At 34.7% G+C, this 19,682-nt stretch overlaps 2 protein-coding genes across 4 annotated transcripts; one reads left to right on the forward strand and one right to left on the reverse strand.

The window, feature by feature from the left end:
• Positions 1 to 619: 619 nt before the first annotated feature.
• LOC11416029 (J domain-containing protein spf31) lies at positions 620 to 6,475 on the forward strand. Its single transcript, XM_003596856.4, has 9 exons — positions 620 to 836; positions 1,013 to 1,103; positions 1,704 to 1,764; positions 2,720 to 2,797; positions 3,317 to 3,390; positions 3,628 to 3,741; positions 4,167 to 4,274; positions 5,829 to 5,867; positions 5,983 to 6,475. Exons 1-9 carry the CDS (start codon positions 736 to 738, stop codon positions 6,067 to 6,069), a joined length of 753 nt encoding a protein of 250 aa, XP_003596904.1. The 5' UTR covers positions 620 to 735; the 3' UTR covers positions 6,070 to 6,475.
• Positions 6,476 to 7,022: 547 nt separating this feature from the next.
• Positions 7,023 to 18,003, reverse strand: LOC11422109 (serine/threonine-protein phosphatase BSL3). 3 transcript variants are annotated; one of them, XM_024776637.2, is made up of 21 exons: positions 17,334 to 18,003; positions 15,159 to 15,219; positions 14,975 to 15,053; positions 14,792 to 14,871; positions 14,597 to 14,691; positions 14,394 to 14,493; positions 13,546 to 13,615; positions 12,822 to 12,923; positions 12,655 to 12,736; positions 12,157 to 12,336; positions 11,274 to 11,541; positions 10,960 to 11,191; positions 10,696 to 10,866; positions 10,151 to 10,389; positions 9,569 to 9,653; positions 9,388 to 9,486; positions 9,108 to 9,307; positions 8,951 to 9,026; positions 8,076 to 8,211; positions 7,852 to 7,991; positions 7,023 to 7,662 (listed from the first exon to the last, which is right to left on the reverse strand). In XM_024776637.2, the coding sequence occupies exons 1-21, from the start codon at positions 17,737 to 17,739 to the stop codon at positions 7,579 to 7,581; spliced, it is 2,985 nt and encodes a 994-aa protein (XP_024632405.1). In that variant the 5' UTR covers positions 17,740 to 18,003; the 3' UTR covers positions 7,023 to 7,578. The 3 variants fall into 3 exon arrangements, with proteins under 3 accessions (XP_024632405.1, XP_003596905.1, XP_039686673.1); XM_003596857.4 differs by having other exon boundaries at positions 10,960 to 11,194; positions 17,334 to 17,999; XM_039830739.1 differs by lacking the exon at positions 17,334 to 18,003 and adding an exon at positions 15,869 to 16,330 and having other exon boundaries at positions 10,960 to 11,194.
• Positions 18,004 to 19,682: the final 1,679 nt, after the last annotated feature.

Consider the following 19,682-nt stretch of genomic DNA (forward strand, 5'->3'; position numbering starts at 1 on the left):
ATTTCTAAAAATAATCTCTAGAAATTCATAATATAAAATTTATATATATTTTTGGGTTAAATATGTTTTTGGTCTATATAAATATGTTAATTTGTCATTCTAGTCTCTCTAAAAAAATTCTTCAACTTTTAGTCCTCCAAAAGTTTTTCATCTTCATTTTTTATCCCTCCTTTAAATTAAACTCATATGTAGAATTCATATTTTTGAATAAAATTTATAATATTACAAGAATCTCTCAAAAAAAATAGATATTTTTTAACAAAACATAAATTAAATATCAATTATATTTCAAAAAATGAATTAAATATCAATTAATATATTTTTTGCGGTTAAAAAGTCATATTCAATTTATGTTTTGTTAAAAAAATCTACTTTTTTAAGTGATTTTTATAATATTTTACGCACGTCTGCACAATTTTATTAAAAAAATATAAAAATTAACTTAAAAATAGAGATCACATGATCGATAATTTCATATAGACAAAAAAAAAATAGAGAAATTAAAAAGAAAAATTTGTATATTTTGGTGGATAAAAAACATACTTAATACTACTAATAAGTTGATAAAAACACCTGACCAAAAAAAAAAAAGTTGATAAAAACACGTCTGTAATGACTGTCGTTCAAAGCTAGAGATTGTCGTTTAACCATATTCTCAGAAACTCAAAGTACTATCATCGAATCAAAATCAATTCCTAAAAGAAAAAGAAAAAAAGAAAAAAAAAACCCTAAAAAATGGGAGAATCAAACTCATCCACCATCATCGAAGACGATTTACTTCTCAAAAATTTCTTCGCTGAAGTCAGCGAAGTTGAAAGAGACAATGAAGTCCTCAGGTATCTTCGTTTTTCGCTTTCTCATTAGGGATTTTAATTTTGGAAATTTTTTATGTTTGGTTTTAATTTTGAAATGTTTATGCGGAAAATAAAGAAATTAGGTTATTGGGTTATTGAATTAAGTTACTACTATGCATTATGCTGATTAAAATTCGCGTTTTTTTTTTTATTTACAGGATTCTGGGTTGTTTTAAGTTGAATCCGTTTGAGCATTTAAACCTATCATTTGATTCATCTATTGATGAAGTGAAAAAGCAGTACAGAAAGGTAATTGCTTGCTCTACAGTTGAGAGTTGTTTGTTGTCTTTGTAGCACCGAAACTTTTGATGGAAGGCGTGTCTGGTGTGCGACAGGTTTCAGTGTGTGATTACATTTAGTTAATTCATTTTTTCAATTTGTAACGGTGTTGACGTGTCGATGAGTGGTATGACTAGATATGATAGAATTACAATTGACAATATATTAGAGAAAGTTGGGTTAGCACCTATCGTAGAAAAGACGGTAGAAGCTAGGCTTTCACTGGTTTGGACATATAGAGAGAAGGCCTGTAGATTTTGTAGTCAGAAGAGTAGATCAAATTCAGAGTAGTCAACTCACTAGAGACAGAGGAAGACCTAGGCAAACTTTACGAGAAACTATTAAGAAGGAATTGCATATTGATAAGTTGGATAGGGATATGATATTTTACAAGATATTATGGTGGCGTTTGATCCATATAGCCGACCCACTTAGTGGGATAAAGCTTGGTTATTGTTGTTGACGTGTCAGTGTTGTGTCCGGTGTTTGTGTCAATGCTTTATAGTTGATTGTTTATGTTAAATGTTATGTTGGCCTCTTATAAAATTCTCTTTGGGTAATCCTTTGTAGATATCATTGATGGTTCATCCTGACAAATGTAAACATCCACAGGCAAAGGAGGCTTTTGGAGGTACATGTTAAGACATGCTTTATGATTATTATTCAAAGTGGAATTGAACATGTTGTTATTGTTTTCCTCATTGTTTATTTCTTGTTTCCTTGGACGATATTTAGTTACATGCTTTATGTTATTCAAAGTGGAATTGAACATGTTATTGTTTTTGTCATTGTTCATTTCTTGCTTCTTTGAATGATATTTAGTTACAATGTTGTTTAGGGAATTAGTTTTTAGACGAACTAGTTCGAATCCTGAAACTTACTACTGTAGTATAATATACATAAATTGATATTTATAATAATATGATAAACTTTACAATCAAAGCAAGGATTGGGGCATGGATGAATTACTTTTATAATATTATTTAGACAGGAAAATTTGGTAGATTGGGAAAGGTTTCTTCTTTCTTCCGCATCAATAGTGGAAGATAACTTTGAAAGGTTCAACTAGTTATGTATAGTTACCTCACATTTCCTCACAGATTGTTTAAAAACAGTTACATCTCATAGTTTTACACTAAATTGTATGTCCATTATTACATTTTGTCTCAATTACTTCTTCATACTGTCATCTTTATTGGACTTCAGCTTGACCAATACAGTGATATGTTGGTTACATATATGATGCCTAAGAAGGAAATTTATAGAATCTACCTTGGTATTTTTTATTCCATTCAAGTGTTATTTTGGTTGATATATACATTACTGTGTGTGACTGCAATCTCAAGAGTGTCGGGACGTAGGATCCCATTTTTAACTTTTAGCATGATTATATTGATTCTGTTGTTGTACAGAATGCTCTCTGACATTATACTGTTATGAAGTAGCATAGCATGCTCTTTTTTAACATATTGAAGAATGGATCAGTTATGAATTATGATAAAATCTGATCATTTCTGCAACATGATGGCTCACATGAAAATTTGTAATTCTTTTTAATGTGTGTTGTGCTATTTACTTGAATGCAGCACTAGCAAAAGCACAACAATTATTACTCGATCCAAATGAAAGAGATTATCTTCTTAGCCAAGTTAATTCAGCAAAAGGTTAGTGCAAGTCTGTCTTTAATGCTTGTCTAGTTGTTACATGTCTTTAAAGTGCAAATTATTTCTACCAAGGGTTGCATTCATATCATGGAGAGAAGATGTCACACAACTACAGTGATTTGCAACACCTGGTTTACTATTTTTATCAATCTAATGGTAAAAAAATCCTCATTATTTTTTCCCAAGTGCTAGAAGATCATTAACGATGTTTGTCTCACATCTGAGATTGAGTTTTGTGACTTGATCTTGAGGTTGAAAGTTTTTGTTGGGCCACGTCTATGCACTTACCCTTACAGTTCTGTATACACCCTGTGGGGTAGTTCATCAATGTGTTTTAAACATGAAAACCTAAAACCTTTTAATTCGGGTCTATTTTTTCTGTTATTGCAACGTTTTCCCCCTATTTTTCTATCCCACCCCTGTTTTTTTTATCTCCATTGCATAGAAGAAATGTCTGTGTAGAAGCAAGGGCGTATATTATATAAAAGAACTAATTTTTTTCATTGATGTGAGTTGCAGAAGAACTTAGAGTAAAGAGAAAGAAACATCTGAAGAAAGATACAGCCTCAAAAATGAAGTCCTTAGTTGACGAGGTATATATAGTTTTGTTAGGGTTCTCTTGGTCAATATATGAAGTCCTTAGAATACTCCCCCTTCTCGTGAGTAAATTTCATTTTTGGTTGTGTGTCTGTCTTGCACCACCCTTGTGGTCTATTACACGCTAGAGGTGGTGACATTACCAGAATTTGATCATGTAAGCTTCGTATATTACTATTCAAGAAACAATATACCCTTGCTTATTAAAAGGAAGTACTTTTTTTCTTTATCAGGGAAAATATGATAAGCAATATGAACAGTCAGAAGAATTCAAGCAGGAGCTCAAACTTAAAGTTCGTGAACTATTAACGGAAAAAGAATGGAGGAGAAGAAAAATGCAAATGAGGGTATGTTCTTATTACTTCTCACCATGCACTCATTCACACATTAAATCATTGTTTTATACTTAGACTGAACTCAGAATCGTACGAGTTTTAAGTGTGTCTGAACCAACTGGATGAGTCTACGACATGATGATCATTTTTACTAGGCATTCCTAAAATGACAGTGATTAGGTGCTTTTTAAAAGGTCTAGCTTTGGTCATTTACAAAGCATTAAAAATTCTGTTATCGTGGTTTGCTTTATTATTTAGAACGTTCGTTTTCGTGCACATGATGTTTTCCCAAATTTTGGCATGGCATCAGAAAGTGCTAGTGATAAGAAAATGAGATCATTAGAAGTCTGTTTATCTATGTAAATTTGGCCTGAGAAATTATGTACGCGAGAAGATTTATTGTCTTGTGACCTTTTAACTTATTAAATATTATGTAGATATCCGAGGAGGAAGGCAGATTAAAAAAGGATGAGGAGGAACAGAAAGAAATATGGAAAAGAAAGCGTGAGCATGAAGAGGAATGGGAAGGAACAAGAGAAAAGAGGGTTAGTTTTCAGTTCCATATTTAAACTTCATTTTATACGTCAAACTGGAAGCTGTGTTTATGGGTCTTTGATTAAAAGTGAATATTAATTTTGGAATTGTGCCTATGAAATCTATAACTAAGCTGTGAAGTGTTCTAGAATATGGCCAAACGCCAAATGATATTTGTGTTCTGTGTACTTTCTGACTATCTGTGATAAAGTTTAGTATCGATGTGACAGTACATGAACGTTACTTGTGATTGTGATGAGATTATTTATTAAGAAAAATATTTGAATTGAAGGTGCGCCATATCAGTCTCACAAGAGTCCTTGCAAACTAAAATGCTCTTTGTACAATTTGCCAAGGTTGATTTCAATTCTATGACTTTCTTAGGAATCATAGGTACTAATCATGGTGGTAATATTTCGGGGTCTTTGGATAATAATCTTTTTTTGTTTTTGTGACAAAAGTTGGATAATAACCTTAATAATCCATCTTTGTAGGTTCGTTGAATTTGTAACAATAAACTATTTTTATAACAAAATCTCAAATGACTTAAACTTGTAGCAATTATAGGTTTTAAAATTTTAGAGGGTGGGTGTTGTTATCTGGTAGTCACCATCTATCACAAGCCTACATGATCAGTTTTCTAAAATTCATTATCAATATCACTACTTTGCATAGTGGTAAAAATTAACATGGACCACTTATGTCAACGACCAATTGCCTGAAAAAAGGTATCTCTTAACTAACACTTCCACTCACATGAAGGCATTTAGCCTAGTTTTTTTTTTTTTTTTTTGAAGGAATTTAGCCTAGTGTATTTGTTGCAAGAAATCTAAACATGATTCTAGGAATAATTTTGGGCAATGTATATTTTGTTTGTTACATGGTTGCAAATTTTATTCCCAACTGTAAAGCATTCCTAGGAAGAAAATAACTTCCCCATTTTCATTGTTTGCATCAAGGAATTCGGAAACTTGCCCATGAAGCGTGAATGAACTTTTGTATTTATTTTTTATTCTTATAACTACCTTAATCCCCGCCAAGAATGATTTTAGATAAATTGAAACAAATGTCCCCAAATGTTGGCATTTGACGAGGCTTACACCACTTTATTTAATACTGAAATTTCATTCCATTATTAGAAGAATTGGAGGAGGCAGTTTCACCATCTAAGGAGCTCTTCGGTTGTTTGTTACATGCATGCGAATAGTTTTTATGTAATCATCAATAGGAAACTACAAGATTTTTATTTGAATGGCTAGTACTGCAAATAAATTTCATAAAATGAGACTAGCTTGTAAACCTTGGTTTGGAATATTATTGGTTTTTGTCTATTCAATCTGCTTTGAATTCATTTAGCATTATCAATTGTTGTTTCGCTCATCCTTCCATCAGCAGTCTAAAAGTAATCAAAATGGTGCTAAATACATTCTCATATGTATCACATTCCCTATAAAAATATGTTCTAAATTATGGTGTGGAGTATCTCTTTTTCCTCGTCAGAAAAATTTCATGCCGTCAAAATATATGGATGAATTGACACAATCATTTCATTATCACTTCATCAGGTATCCAGCTGGAGAGATTTTATGAAGGGTGGAAAGAAGGTAAGATATTAAGCTTGTTGGGTTTATCACCAACTACTACTACTTGACGCATGCATACACCGTCGAACACATAGTGATTTGCTTAACTAACGTTACATTTTTGTTGTGGCTGTAGAACAAAAAGGGAGAAATTCGCCCCCCTAAGCTCAAGACAGAAGATCCTAACAAATCCTACGTTCAGAGGCCTGTAAAAAGAGGCTAGGGTGTTTGGTCACAGGCGATCTATTCAACAGGAGTCAAAGAAAACTTAGCCATGCGCCCTTTGTGTCAGTTTGATATTGTAATGATGTTTATCTCTAGGGTCATGAGAGGCATCTCAATGGAATGTAGACCTCCAAATGAATTCTGATTATTATTTTGCCCTAGCACTGATTGATACATAGGAGGAATTATCAAAGTTGTATTGCCTTTACAAAGGGTTTTTTAGAAATTGTGTAAACTATTTATATACCAGTCATCTGCAGTGAGCCAGATTTTAGGTTAGACACTTTGATGTAAGAAGAAAAAAAAATCATTCTGATTTAGTTACCGTTCAATGTAAAATACCCAGGTAACCTATATCGATGATTTTAAAACACCATTGCAGTTATTTAACTTTTCTATTTTTATTTGTGCCGTAGAGATTTATACATGATTCGAAAGTCAAAACTTCAGTTATGATCCAGCTTCAAAAGTCTTACTCCCTCCATTCCTTTTTAAGTTTCTCTTTTGAAAGAAAAAAAAATTGTTCCTATTTAACTGTCATTTTTAAATGTTATTTATTGCGGAGAAAGAAATATATGAAATGAGATATTAAATAAATAAGATCATTACAGTAAAAGTGCAACTTATTGCATTAAAAATAGTAACAATTATTGACTATCTTAACTTATGTAGTATCAAAATTGTCAGAGAATATTGATTCTCACAACAAAAATTGATTGTACAAAGACAAAAAATTACAAATCAATAATTGATTGTACAATAATGAAATATTACAAATCAACTATAATACATGGACCTATACGACTTCTGATTTATTTATCAGTTACATTTCAATGTAAAATACCTGATGACCTAAATCCATGGTTTTAAAACGTCATTGCAATTATGTAACTTTTCTCTTTTAATTTGTGCCTTAGTGATTTATACATGATTTGAAAGTCAGAACCACTATTTCGATCCAGCTTCAATGTCAAGTTGAAATTTGTATCAAAATTCACACTCGTCAGAGAATATTGATTCACACAAAAATTGATTGTACAAAGGTGAAAAATTACAAATCAACAACTATGATACAGGGACCTATACGACTTCTAATTTATATATATCTCACCATCACGTAAAAACCCAACAATAATAATAGCCTAAGGGCAAGAAGTGAAAAATGTATAAGAATGGGAAAAATGACAATCCATGATACAGAACCACAACCTTGACTTCATAACCTATGCTCAAATTTACAATGGGTGGGTGGACTCGTAGTGCAACTTCTACCTTTGTCAAAGTAAACCTAGCGGTGGCAACCAACCTTGCGTGTCGAATGTGTATCTTCATCAATGCATGCTGATTGAGGGGTGAGAGCCAAAACTAAGAAAGCCAAGCTTTCTGCAGGGATTAAGATCATAGGTCTGGAGACTCCCGTAAATGGCATTCTGCTATATACAAAACACAAACAAGGCGATAGCACGAGCCAGTAAAGTGTGAAGATTAGGGGCATCCTCAATAATCACTATATCCAAGCGAGTGAACCTCGGTCATTTGTAACTGGGGGCCGACCTCTAGTTGGTGTTGGTGGTCTGTTGGCATTCAACTCCTGCACGTAAAATTTTAACTTTTGTAAGCAACATAACAGTGAGGTTACACCAACTATTCACTTAGATGTGTTTGTATATATTTGATATCCTATAACATACTATGTTGTATAGTGATTTTGATAAACATGATTTTGTTGTTTAAATAGTGGTACTATGTTTTTTTTAATGAAAAATATCTGAAGGAGTACCTGCATCCATGTATCTTCAATATGCCGTTCTGGTGATGTTTCTGGTGAAGAAATTGCAGGGGGTAGAGGATGAATCAATTTAGGAACTACAACAAGGTCTCTACCCAAAACCAATATTGCTCCAGCATTATTTGCAGTACCTGTGGGAACAACTGGAAGAGTCAAAATTTGAAAGAAAACGTGATCTAAGGACAATGTGTAATGCAGAAGTCAGCAACATATACCGCAATAATTTGTAGCCGAGAAAAGTGTGATCAAATGTCCCTGGGCAAAACGCTCAAACCCATCCATCACACATTCATGTGCACGGACAATTAGCTGGAGATCATTGTTGTTGCAAAATTCCATGACTCGATCAGGCTGAAGTACAGAACCCCATTTAAATGAGCATGATACCATGTATAAAAAACTATCAAATAGCATAGGTTAAAACATTATTTAAAGTATGCACACCATCCAACAAAGAAACTTTTACAATTCAAATAACACCGATCACAGACAGATTGCAAATTAGAGCAAATCCGGAGTGCCCGCAGTCGTGCATTCATGATAACACTTCCACCAGCATATGGATGGTGGTAAATAAGAATCTACCACCATTAATCAATTTCATGATCTTTTAAATTTAAATACAAAGCCTAGCTTATAATTTACAAATATAGTATTAACACCCTTCAATTTTCAAGCTTCAACGAATGCTTAAAACCAGTTGCCTTGACGGCCATTTAGATTACCTCCTAAGAAATCTTTACTCGAACTGTTATTTTACTCAAGACCAAACCTAGCAAATCCTTCCAAAGTTCTTATATTCTGTTCCTCTAACCCTACTTGTGCACATGCACTAATAGCGCACACAGTATCTCGTTCCATAACCTCAGAATGACAGGTAAAAATCAATGCATCAAACACAGTTTTCCCTATTATCTCGTCTAATCTCAACTTGGTCCATATTATATCTCCATAATGTGTGAGATCTTAACATCAGCATATTAATATGCATTGCCATATTTCTTCAAAAAAAAAAAAAATATGCATTGCCATATTATCATCTAGAAACGCTGGGACTACCAAATTACTACATATTTATAGGAGCACTCACCCCAAAAGTAACTAACCCTGGACCTCTAGCATTTGGCCGCAATCCTTCCACACTGTCATTCTCTGTAGGATCAGACCTGGAGAAAAACATTTCATGCTGTTATTATCCAGGACACGAAGTACAGATATAAACAGCAATGATACACAAGCGCACTAACCACAACAGATCCATAAGCACAATTGACCCTGCTTCCATTGGAATTGGTCGTTGAATATTCTCAATCTGTTCTATATGATTTATTGAACGACCAATACCCCCATGCATGCAAATAATCTTCTTCTCGATTAAAGCAGCTAGAGGAAGCCAATTAAATAGACGGTTAATCCGATGCCACGTCCAAATTCCGTCTCTCTCCCCCTGATCAAGAACTTACACGGTAAGTTGGTTGGTTACTCAACATAAATAAGAAACAATATCAGGTTGCAGAGATTCCTTACCATCCTTTCAATGCACTCTATTCGAAAACCAAAGAGGGCATTAATATCTGCAGCTTCATGGTTTCCACGTATCAAATGTACATTAGTGGGATACTCAACCTGCAATATTCACAAAACAATGCATAAATTTGGGGCCATCAAACCCGCGATGCACAAAGACAACTTAAACAATCGAGAGTACCTTCAGAGCAAGAAGAAGGGTTATAGTTTCCAAGCTGTGCTGTCCCCGATCAACATAGTCTCCAAGGAAGAGATAATCGATATATCTGAAAGTCATTTATACAAAATTTATAAAGGAAAAAAATCAAATGCATCATATATACAAAATTAATAAAGAAGAAAAATCAAATGCATAAATCACCAGTGTTATAATAGTCTTAATATATGGATCAAGCCTAACTTAACCCTTCAAAGACGTGATCATTTACTTAAAAGTAGATTAGACTGAGGTGATTGAGTGAAGAAACAGAGCCATGAAAAATAAATTGAAAACGAAACGACTCATCTATAATATGCACATGTGAGGTAATCAATTAAAACTTTGCTCAGGGATGAGAACTCAACAATATAACAAGGGTATGAAAACTAATAAAGAAAAACAATTGACCTAAATATAGAAAGTTAGTCGTGATTTTGGTTTGGCAACTTATACATCAATAACCATGATTAAATACCCTGAAAAATAACTAAACAAGAAGCTTGCACCATTTTAAAATATCTGTTGATCACAAATAAAACCATCAATGGGATATACAGAACTTACGCAATGTCACCAGCAGTTGATGGTGCACCATACTCGTCAAAAAGGCGCATGAGATCCCCAAACTGGCCATGTAAATCACCAAATATTTTAATTGGTGCACTAAGTTGTAAGACACTTGGTTCACTTGAAAATATCCGCTCAGCACTGTCACAAAGATCAGCAATTTCATTACAGTCTAAGAAAAATTGCCGGCGTACTGGAGGTTTCCATCCACGGGGCTTTAAGAGGTGTGCTATGACCTATAAAGATGGTAAGAGAACGCCATAAGAAACAAATCTAATTATAAGACAAAACAAACATGCTTTATTAAAGTTATCTTAAACAAACATGGGTATGTGTATGTGTATATAAATGTACAGAGTCAACAGGATACAGACAGAAACCCCAAAAATATCAGAAAATGTTAATGCAAGATAGAGTAAGTAGTGACAATAAAATGGTCAATAAACATTACCAATAATAATATGAAGTTTTTGTCTAATATAATCAGTGACTAATTATTACGCTTTCATGTTTGATAACTAGTTGTAAAGATGAATCTGTACCTTTTTTGGCACACTATTGATGGACATCTGCCGATCTAATAATTTTCTAGCAGCAGTTGCATTTTCCGGAGTCCCGTAACTGACGCGCCTGCCTTCATTTTCAAATTGATCAATTGAAAGCTGCCTAACCATGCCGCCTAATGCTCCACCAGTTTCTGCAGCAATAACTACCTGTAGAAAATTGAACATTTATTTCTTGCGCTTAAATATTTTATAGATACTTATACACAACATGACTTTTAGTAATTAGAATGTATCACCCACAGCTCTGTGATGCAGCCGAACTCCACCAGAAGCGATGTTATTTGCTACAGGGTCAGGCTTAATCAAGGAGGATGTGTGTTTCCCACTTGGGGTGGCCTCAGCCCCACGGTCTCTGTCAGGTAATTCCACTTCTCCATTTTCTTGTCGCGCCTTTGCAGCAGCCAGTGCGGCACTAATAGCTTCGGCTTCTGCAGCAGATGCTTCAACCAGATACTCAACTCCTTTCGCAGTTCTACTGTTAAAATTAATTTGAATGAATGATTCCAAAGCAGCAACATAAAATACATCGCACAATGAGAATGAGTCTTTCTTACCGAGGTCCCTGAAGTATGGCATTTTCAGTGCTGATGTCAGTATATATGTCACCATTCATAGGGGGTGCAACTGGATTTCCCAATACAACAGAACCATCAGCAGCCACTTCAGTCATTGTTTGCCTTGGCCTATCATCAAACCCATATCGTCCAGGCAAGCGCCCTGCTTGTACATTAGATGCAGCTGCTGCAGCAGCATGTGAAGCAGCAGATGTTGTTTCAGCAGCAGCAAGATCTTCAGCAACTAGCAGGTCATCCAGCAACACTCCTGAGGCATAAACACAATACATTCATGTCAGTCAAGCTATTGAAGTGATGAAATGATTAAATCACAACACGAAATCCCAAATTGAATATTTACAAAGAATCTACAACAGAAAACTAGTAACATAGAGGAAACCAGAAGATGTGTCAAAAGAAATTCTGGCATGATGCCTTCTTTGATTCTCTATTCCACCACGATCAATACAGTAATGTTATTGAGTGTGTTCATGCCACTGCTTTGCAGTTAATACTTTATCTTTCAGTTAGCAGTTATAAGTGCTTGACCAGTTAGTTAACCATTCAGGTGTTACCCCTCCCCACTATATAAGTGTGTGCTCTTGTATTCTGTAAAACAAGTTTCAATCATTCAATAAGAAGTATTCATTTTCGTTTTACTTTTATCTGCCTTCCATTATTCTTTACACTCCATAGATAGTACAGACTCAGTTACTACCTGTTAATTACATACAAATTGATTCTAGTTGATTTTTCAATATATACAATTAGTAACTTCCTAATTTATAAAAAAAATAATATAAGAAACTAATAACGGCAAAGGAATAATCCGGTCACCCCTGGAAATAAGATGAACCTGCAAATAGTTATAATTATGACTTACCGCCACGTAAACCACCGTAAATAAAAATTAGGTCACCAACAGCTGCAGCTGCATGTCTACAACGTCGAGTCAACTCAACTGCGGCGTCTCCACCAGCTGCATCAGCACTGTATCTACCAGTTCTTGGAGTGGTAACAACAGATTTTGTATCACACCAAACACCAGCAGCAGTGTCCAATACTACAAAAGGGGGAAGAAAAAAAGTCAGATATACAGCACCATTTGGAATATCCCTAAATATTGCATCCACAGAAACAAATCAATAGAAGTGGCCATAGGTAAAAATTAGTTAGGGCACCAAAAGAATGGACTGAAACAAGAATGATTTCTCCAATATTTGAGGATAAAAAACCATTTGAATGTCAAATTATAAACAATATAAAAACATAATGATAATTTTATAGATAAATACAATAGATAGTTTTATATCATATGCACTCCAAATTGTACTCAGAGAACCAGTTAAAGAAACAAATGAAACAACACTGATTGAGTTACCTGCAACACTTGATGAGTCTTCAACCATCCGTCCTCCACCAAGAGCCCCACCAGACACATGCAGCCTTGCATTAACAAATACCTAGAATCATTAAATTAAGCATGATCCTTGAACATATAGCCAACGAAGAAAAAATGAGAAAAATATATAAGAAACTGAATCTAACCGCTGCATGCTGATATCTTGGAGATGGTGAGACACCTGGGGCGATTGCCCATTCCCAACGACCATCTCTATGCTTAGCAAGTCCATATGCACTAGCCAATGGCTGCAAGATAATTCCCGTAATGCTTAGGATAAAACACTTTGCAAATAACCACCCAAAAAATGTCCAACAGAAGTTAAACAGGTTTATTCATTAAAGTAAAGGTTGAGTAAGAGATAGCATTGTTCAGTTGCACTCCTAGTTTCCTGAAATGTTTTGTTTTCGTTTTTTCCAGCTCTTGATACTTTTAGAATTTGGGCTAGGACTAACTCAACCCAACAGCTAGATCAAGTGGTGAGGATTGCCCAAACCTTTATAAAGACTACTTTGGTCATACCTCTAGTCAATGTGGCATCTCAAGTCTCAATACTCTCTTTAACGTCCAAGACTGGACATCTGGAGCATGGAAAAATCCAGGTGGCCCAATTACAACACCCTTCTTCTGCCCAGGTCTAGATATATATATTTGACCAGAAAAAAAGAAAAAAAAAAAAAAGGACTAAAACTCTGAAGGGTTGAAGACTATGAGTGGCCCAACGGATCTAGAATAATTTCTGAAACCATCGTAAAAATTGAAAATACGGCCACCTAACTCAGCCCAAGAGCTAGCACCGGAGGTGAAGATAAGACAAAAATTACAAGCTTCCTCAGAAAATCAAATAAACATAATGAATAGATAACTTACGACACTATTGGCATCCCTTCCTCCACAAAGAAGAAGAAGTCCATCAGAGCGTGCACTTGCAGTTGCATACCTAGTAAAACAAGCGAAAAATTTGACAAATCAACCCCACATGATGATAAATTGTACAAAAAGATAGCCAGCTTCATAAATATAATAAGGTAGGTCTACACTCTACAGAGTTATTTGTTTACACCTTCAAAGGTGAAACAAATTAATCTCTAGCACTGAAAAAAAACACAGCAATAATAAGACAAATTCATCACATATAACAAAATATTAATGCCAATAAAAATTGTCAAATTAAGTTAAGCTTCAATTCAAATCTTACGCAAGTCTGCAGACTCTTTCATGTTTTCACACATATAAACAACAAGAAAATGAAGGTGAGCTTATTCTACAATCATAATTCTCGTGAAAAATAAAGCAATTACAAATATGGTCAATTAAAAAAATGATAGAAAACAGAGCACAGAGAAAAAAAAGAACAATAAAAAAATATGGTCACAAATATGATAGAACACAGAGCACATAGAAAAAAGAACAATAAAAACATATGAAGATTTGAAAAAAGTTTACAAAATATAAACAATATGAAACATGCCAATTCAATCAATTAGAGTTACTACATAAGTCAAACTGGAAGAATTCTGTGTTTAATATAACCACTCATTCATTTAGTTTGTGCAATAACATGGTCACAATCTTTAGAACCCAATTCAAGAGGTCAAGTCAAAGGCTAAAATGTAAACAAACACTATCTCGTGTTCTTGAGAATTAAAACTGATATGTATAAAGTGAAGTCAAAATATCAGTCTAGAAAGGCAGAATTTAAGGAGATCGAAGCATACATGCATGGAGGTGGACCCTCTCCTTCTGGCTCTAACTTGCGCCATTCATATGGCTTGGCAGCAGTGTCCAAGGCCCATACATCAGCCAAAGGTCTCTTTCCTGGAAAGAAAAGATGAAACAAGTGTAGCATCCATTAAATTTCCAGAGACACAAACAAGAAAAAAAATATAAATGGGATAGCATTCGAGAGTTACCAACTTACCATCATTGCCTCCAATTGCCATAAGATACCTCTGACCCACCAAAGCCATTACATGTCCATAGCGTGACCCTGGTCCGGGGCCTTGAACAGACACTCTACATATAATTCAGAACCGTTTAGATTATATAAAGTGCCATTGGAATTTGGAAACATTAAGTCATCAAGGAACAAAAACGCATAGGTTATGTGTCTAACCTATGCCATCGGGGCCATTGCTGAGTGAGATCAAGCACGTGAAGGTCTTCTGCCGACAAACCAGCAGGACCAATGCCACCCTAGGTAACAAGGCAACATTCCACAAAGAATTAAGCTTATCATTTAAAGAAAGAAATAAATCCACCAACATTAAGATAACCTCAGATATCCCCTCAGTGTTACCTGAATAACCACCATGGTTCCCACGGCAGTTGCCACATGGGCAGCCCTTGGTGTTGGAGGTTCTCCAAAGGGAGTTAGCCTGCATTATATTGCCATTATAAGCACTGTGCAGAGCATCGAAGACTATAAAGTATTAATTATGGCTTAACAGAGGTGGGAAAGAATAACCTAAGTCTAAACTCACCTAGACCATTTATTAGTCAAGACATCATAACAGTGGACATCAGCTGTAGCACCAGCTAAACCTGCAGCACAAATGGTATATTAGCGGTCGTGATAAATTTCACTGTAAACACTGAACACTTATCCCTCAATTACTAAAGCTATAAAATATACATTTCATTCTTTTTTACAAGAGAAGCTCCCTTCAAACCAATCAATATTGACTCTTCTTCCAAAGAAAAATGTATAAAATATTGATAATTGTTCAATTGGTATGCAGATGAATTCAATTCTGAAATAACCTAGAAAGTTTACAACAGTAATTTATGACATACCCATAAGTTATTTTCAATTAATTTCAATAATCCCTCCAAAATAGCTTATGAATAAGTTCTTAATCAAATTCCCAAAAATAACTTAATGTATAAGCATAACTTAATGAATAAGCATTTAGTTAAGCTATATACTCGACTGTGTCCTTATTAACTATTACTAAGATTGCTGTACATCAAAATTAATAGACAGCCAAGGGTGCTACTCTGTCTGGATGACTTTGAGTTTAAGAATGAGAATAAAACCATTTGGGGATCCTACTGAACATAAACAACAATTTCTTACCATTTTCAACAAATGCTGCTTATTGTCAACTTTACTTAAAATGGATACTCTTCACAACATAAACTAAAACCATTCTTTATAAAGTAAAAAACAGGGTTGCTAGAGTTCATATACCACTGAACCAAAGATGATACATTGTCAACCGGAAAATTGTACTTGAAAAGGAATGTCGGTCCAACCTCATTGTTACATTCTAGGACCTTCACCTACAAAATTTATCTTGTGCAAGAGTTTACTGTTGACACACGGTATCAACTATCAAGGCTTTATGGCCAAGGGGTCAAGATTCAGTCCTTGCCAGCTGCCACCCCTTCCACCCAATTCTTCATAATTAAAGTAAATTTCAGCTCAAGGAAATTTACGCCTGTGCATTATCTGCTTCAAACCTAAAGAACTCTTCCTCAAAGGGTGTTTAAAGATGTAAAAGCATTTTGAGGCCTTTAACCTAAGTTGTTACATTCTAGGACCTTCACCTAAAGATGTTATCTTGTAGAAGAGTTGGCTGTTACCAATTAACATGGTATCAAGGCTTTATCTGCTTCAAGTCTAAAAACCTCTTCCTCAAAAGTATTTAGAAATGTAAAAGCATTTTAAGGCCTTTAATGAGAGAAACTAGTTTAAGGTGGTTCGACGCATTGGCAAAAGAACAACAAAGGCCCAATGTGACAAGTAAAATCTTACAGAATATAGTTTTATTGAAAGGAGTATAAGAATACCAGGGAAAACCATAGAAGATAACATTTAAAAGGCTTTACTCTAATGAATTACATTACATGGATCAAATTTAAGAGTTATGTGATCCATGTAGCAGATTCAGTTAAGAGAATTCGATTTGATTGTTGAACTATCCAATAAATCAATGATCAGAAATACCATTTCCACTCATTACCGTTCAAATCCTCCCCATCCATCCATCCAAGTTAAACTATTATTGATCTTAGCAATCAACAAAGCAAGATTTTATCCCAATTAAAGATCAAAAGCACCTAGATACTGTGAAAATAAACCCTAAATATCACCAATCCATTGCAATCGATTCATTTTCATGACCTAAAACAATAACCCAATTAGGGTTATTTGCATTCAAACAGCCCTAGTAACTAATAAATCCATAAATATCACCAATCCATAGCAATCAATGCATTTCCATGACCTAAAACAACAACTCAATTATGATTATTTGCATTCAAACAACCCCTGTAGCTAATAAACCTTAAATATCACCAATCTATTGCAATCAATGCATTTCCATAACCTAAAACAACAATGCAACTTAGGGTTCTTTGCATTCAAACACCCCTAGTAACTAATAACTAAACATTAACATAAAAATTCAAAACCCACCCACATGTGCAACTAAATTCAACTCAACCTCAAAATACCAATTATGCAATGAGTATAGTTATCAAACTAACATTCATAAGTATTCCTGGAAGGAGCAATTCTTGACCAGGTTTTACTTACCAAACCTCCCAACCGAACTTCAAATTACCAGAGCCCCTTCCCCGGAACCATAGAAAAAACTAACATTGACCAAATCTCAACAACAACAAAGATAAATTCAAAGTTAAATACATACGAATTCCAGCATTTCCAGCTGAGGACGGAGTCCCGGAAGCCGCGGAATTCCCTTCAAGAGCAGTAGCACCACCAAACAAAATCAACCTCGGACCAATATACCCCGGCGTCCCTTCCTCCCCAACCGCCGCCACCGCCGTCAACGTATGTCCACACCTCGGCCCAGGTCCATCCTCCTTCTTCTCCAAAATCGCATTTACAACCGTATAATTCGGTGCCAACCTCGGTCCAACCACCGCACTGTGCTGCACCTCCTCCACCGGAGATCCACCCCCAACCACCACTGCCGGAGCTTCCGTCACCTCACCTCCCTCCACCACAGCCTCCGCCGTAGCAGCACCAGGTTGATCGTGATCGTGACCGTGATTATGACCAGGTTCCGATAGCATCGATGAATCAACCTCCATTTTTGTTGAACCCTAAGTTTGAATCAATTTCGTTAAAATCGAAGGTGAAATTAGAACGAATTCGCGCTTAACCTCATTTGAATGAATTCGCGTAATGAACGAATTTGAATGTTCAATTGAAAAATCTTAGCTGAAAATTCAGATCGTTGATTCTTTCTTCAATTTCGAAGAAGAAAAAATTGAAATAGATGAAATTTTTTTAACATAGTATATATATATAGAGAGAAGAGAAAAAGAAAAAAAGTTATTAGGTTTTTTTTCTCTTTTTTTCTATTTGGTGTTTAAAGTTGAAACCTGAAAAGGAAAGGAAAAGAAAAAAAGCAGAAGAAAGAAATGAGAACGAAGACAGAGTAAAAAATTAAAATAATAAATAATAAGTTTCGGTCATAAAATATATAAATGCGATAAATAATAATTCTAGTCAAAAAATGAAGTGAATTTCTTTACTAAAAAATGAAATTGCTTTCTTGGACATGTCTTTTTCTGTCTCAGTGAGTTTGAAAGGAGGGTGTTGTGTCTTTCAATCCCTATATTTTATTTTATTTTTGTCTTTTTAGTTATTAAAAATTGTTTTTTAAGTATATTATGTTATTATTTTTTTTCACTTTAGAAATGAAATAAAACAGGTTTCTGTAAGCAGTGTTGGCGACAGAGAAAGATAATAGGGCAAAGATTTGGTGTAATATTTTTTTAGGCTAAAATATGGTTTTTTTTTTTTGTTACAAAATTTTAAGGTGAGGGGATGGTGCCCCAGTCCAAGGCAGGGAAGATCTTCGGGCTCAAAGAGCACTTACAAAGGTAATTACATTTACCTCCCTCCAAAGGCACCAGCGGGACTCGAACTCGGGTTCTCTCGGATTCAAGACCTGTCTTTTAGTATATATATATATATATATAGCGAGTTTGGGTTTTAATCCCTGGTAAAAAAAATTGAAATTCATCCCTGCAAAAAATTTTGTTTTTTAAAATAGTCCCTGAACCCACTTTCTTGCTTATTTGGCACCATTTTGCTTATATAGCACTTGCTTATTTGACATTTAATCTGATTTAAATAAATTGAAAATAAATTAATAAATCAAAAAATGTTTTTATTTATTTTTATATTAGATTTTGTTTGTTTTAATTTTAATTTCAACTATTTGCTCAGCAATTTTTCATAATCAAACCTCTATCTTCATCTTCAACCATTAGAAATCACACAACCCAAACCCATAAATTCATCCAGAAATTTAGAAATTGACATATACCCAAATCCCATGAGCAATAGATCCATGAGCAAAGACGTCGTCACTGACAACAGAAAACCATCACATGCTCTCCAAAACCATCACCACCACCACTCACCGCCGTCACCGACAACGGAAAACTCTTCTCAAATCGCAACACAATCCACATCGCATCAATTTAAGAAGCCAAAGGCAAAGTCTCTCAAATTGAATATGTACGTTTTCTGCTCTTGACTCTACTCTCACTTCCAAAAACTTCGAAGCTAAATGACACCGTATGGAACTCAAACGTTTTTTTCGATCAATTGGGTCAAGGTTTAATCACCCAGCGTTACTTTCTTCCGAAATTCACCCTCGGCCGACTTTACTGAACCAATCAGAATCTAAAACAACACAACACAGATCTCAAATATGGATGTGACCTACCATCAACAATGTTTCTTTTTTGTATAACAAGGAATGAAGAAGGTGTGAAACAAAAAAAAAAAATGCAGAATTTGACAAGAGGAAGAAACGAAGGTGGGTAGTGGTGATGAAGTTGTAGGATCGTTGAGAAGTCAAAGAGAGAGTCATGAATTGAGGTTTTGAAGATTTTTGGCAATGAATTGGGGAAGATTTAAATGATTTTCAGAAGTGAATTGAATGATTTCTAGAATTATGGGGGAAGGGTATGAGAAGAGAAGTTGCATATACGTTTTAATGGGTTTCAAAGCTTTC

The sequence above is a fragment of the Medicago truncatula genome, chromosome 2, assembly GCF_003473485.1.
Source record: "Medicago truncatula cultivar Jemalong A17 chromosome 2, MtrunA17r5.0-ANR, whole genome shotgun sequence".
NCBI classification, from domain to species: Eukaryota; Viridiplantae; Streptophyta; class Magnoliopsida; order Fabales; family Fabaceae; genus Medicago; species Medicago truncatula.

Excerpts from the sequence above, each read along its gene's own strand:
- LOC11416029 (XM_003596856.4), top strand. The coding sequence starts at position 736 with ATGGGAGAATCAAACTCATCCACCATCATCGAAGACGATTTACTTCTC. Across the intron at positions 837-1,012 it reads AGAGACAATGAAGTCCTCAG|GATTCTGGGTTGTTTTAAGT; the intron begins GTATCTTCGTTT and ends TTTTATTTACAG. Across the intron at positions 1,765-2,719 it reads GGCAAAGGAGGCTTTTGGAG|CACTAGCAAAAGCACAACAA; the intron begins GTACATGTTAAG and ends ACTTGAATGCAG.
- LOC11422109 (XM_003596857.4), bottom strand. The coding sequence starts at position 17,739 with ATGGAGGTTGATTCATCGATGCTATCGGAACCTGGTCATAATCACGGT. Across the intron at positions 12,737-12,821 it reads CAAGATATCAGCATGCAGCG|GTATTTGTTAATGCAAGGCT; the intron begins GTTAGATTCAGT and ends TAATGATTCTAG. Across the intron at positions 8,212-8,950 it reads CAGGGTTAGTTACTTTTGGG|CCTGATCGAGTCATGGAATT; the intron begins GTGAGTGCTCCT and ends TCTGTACTTCAG.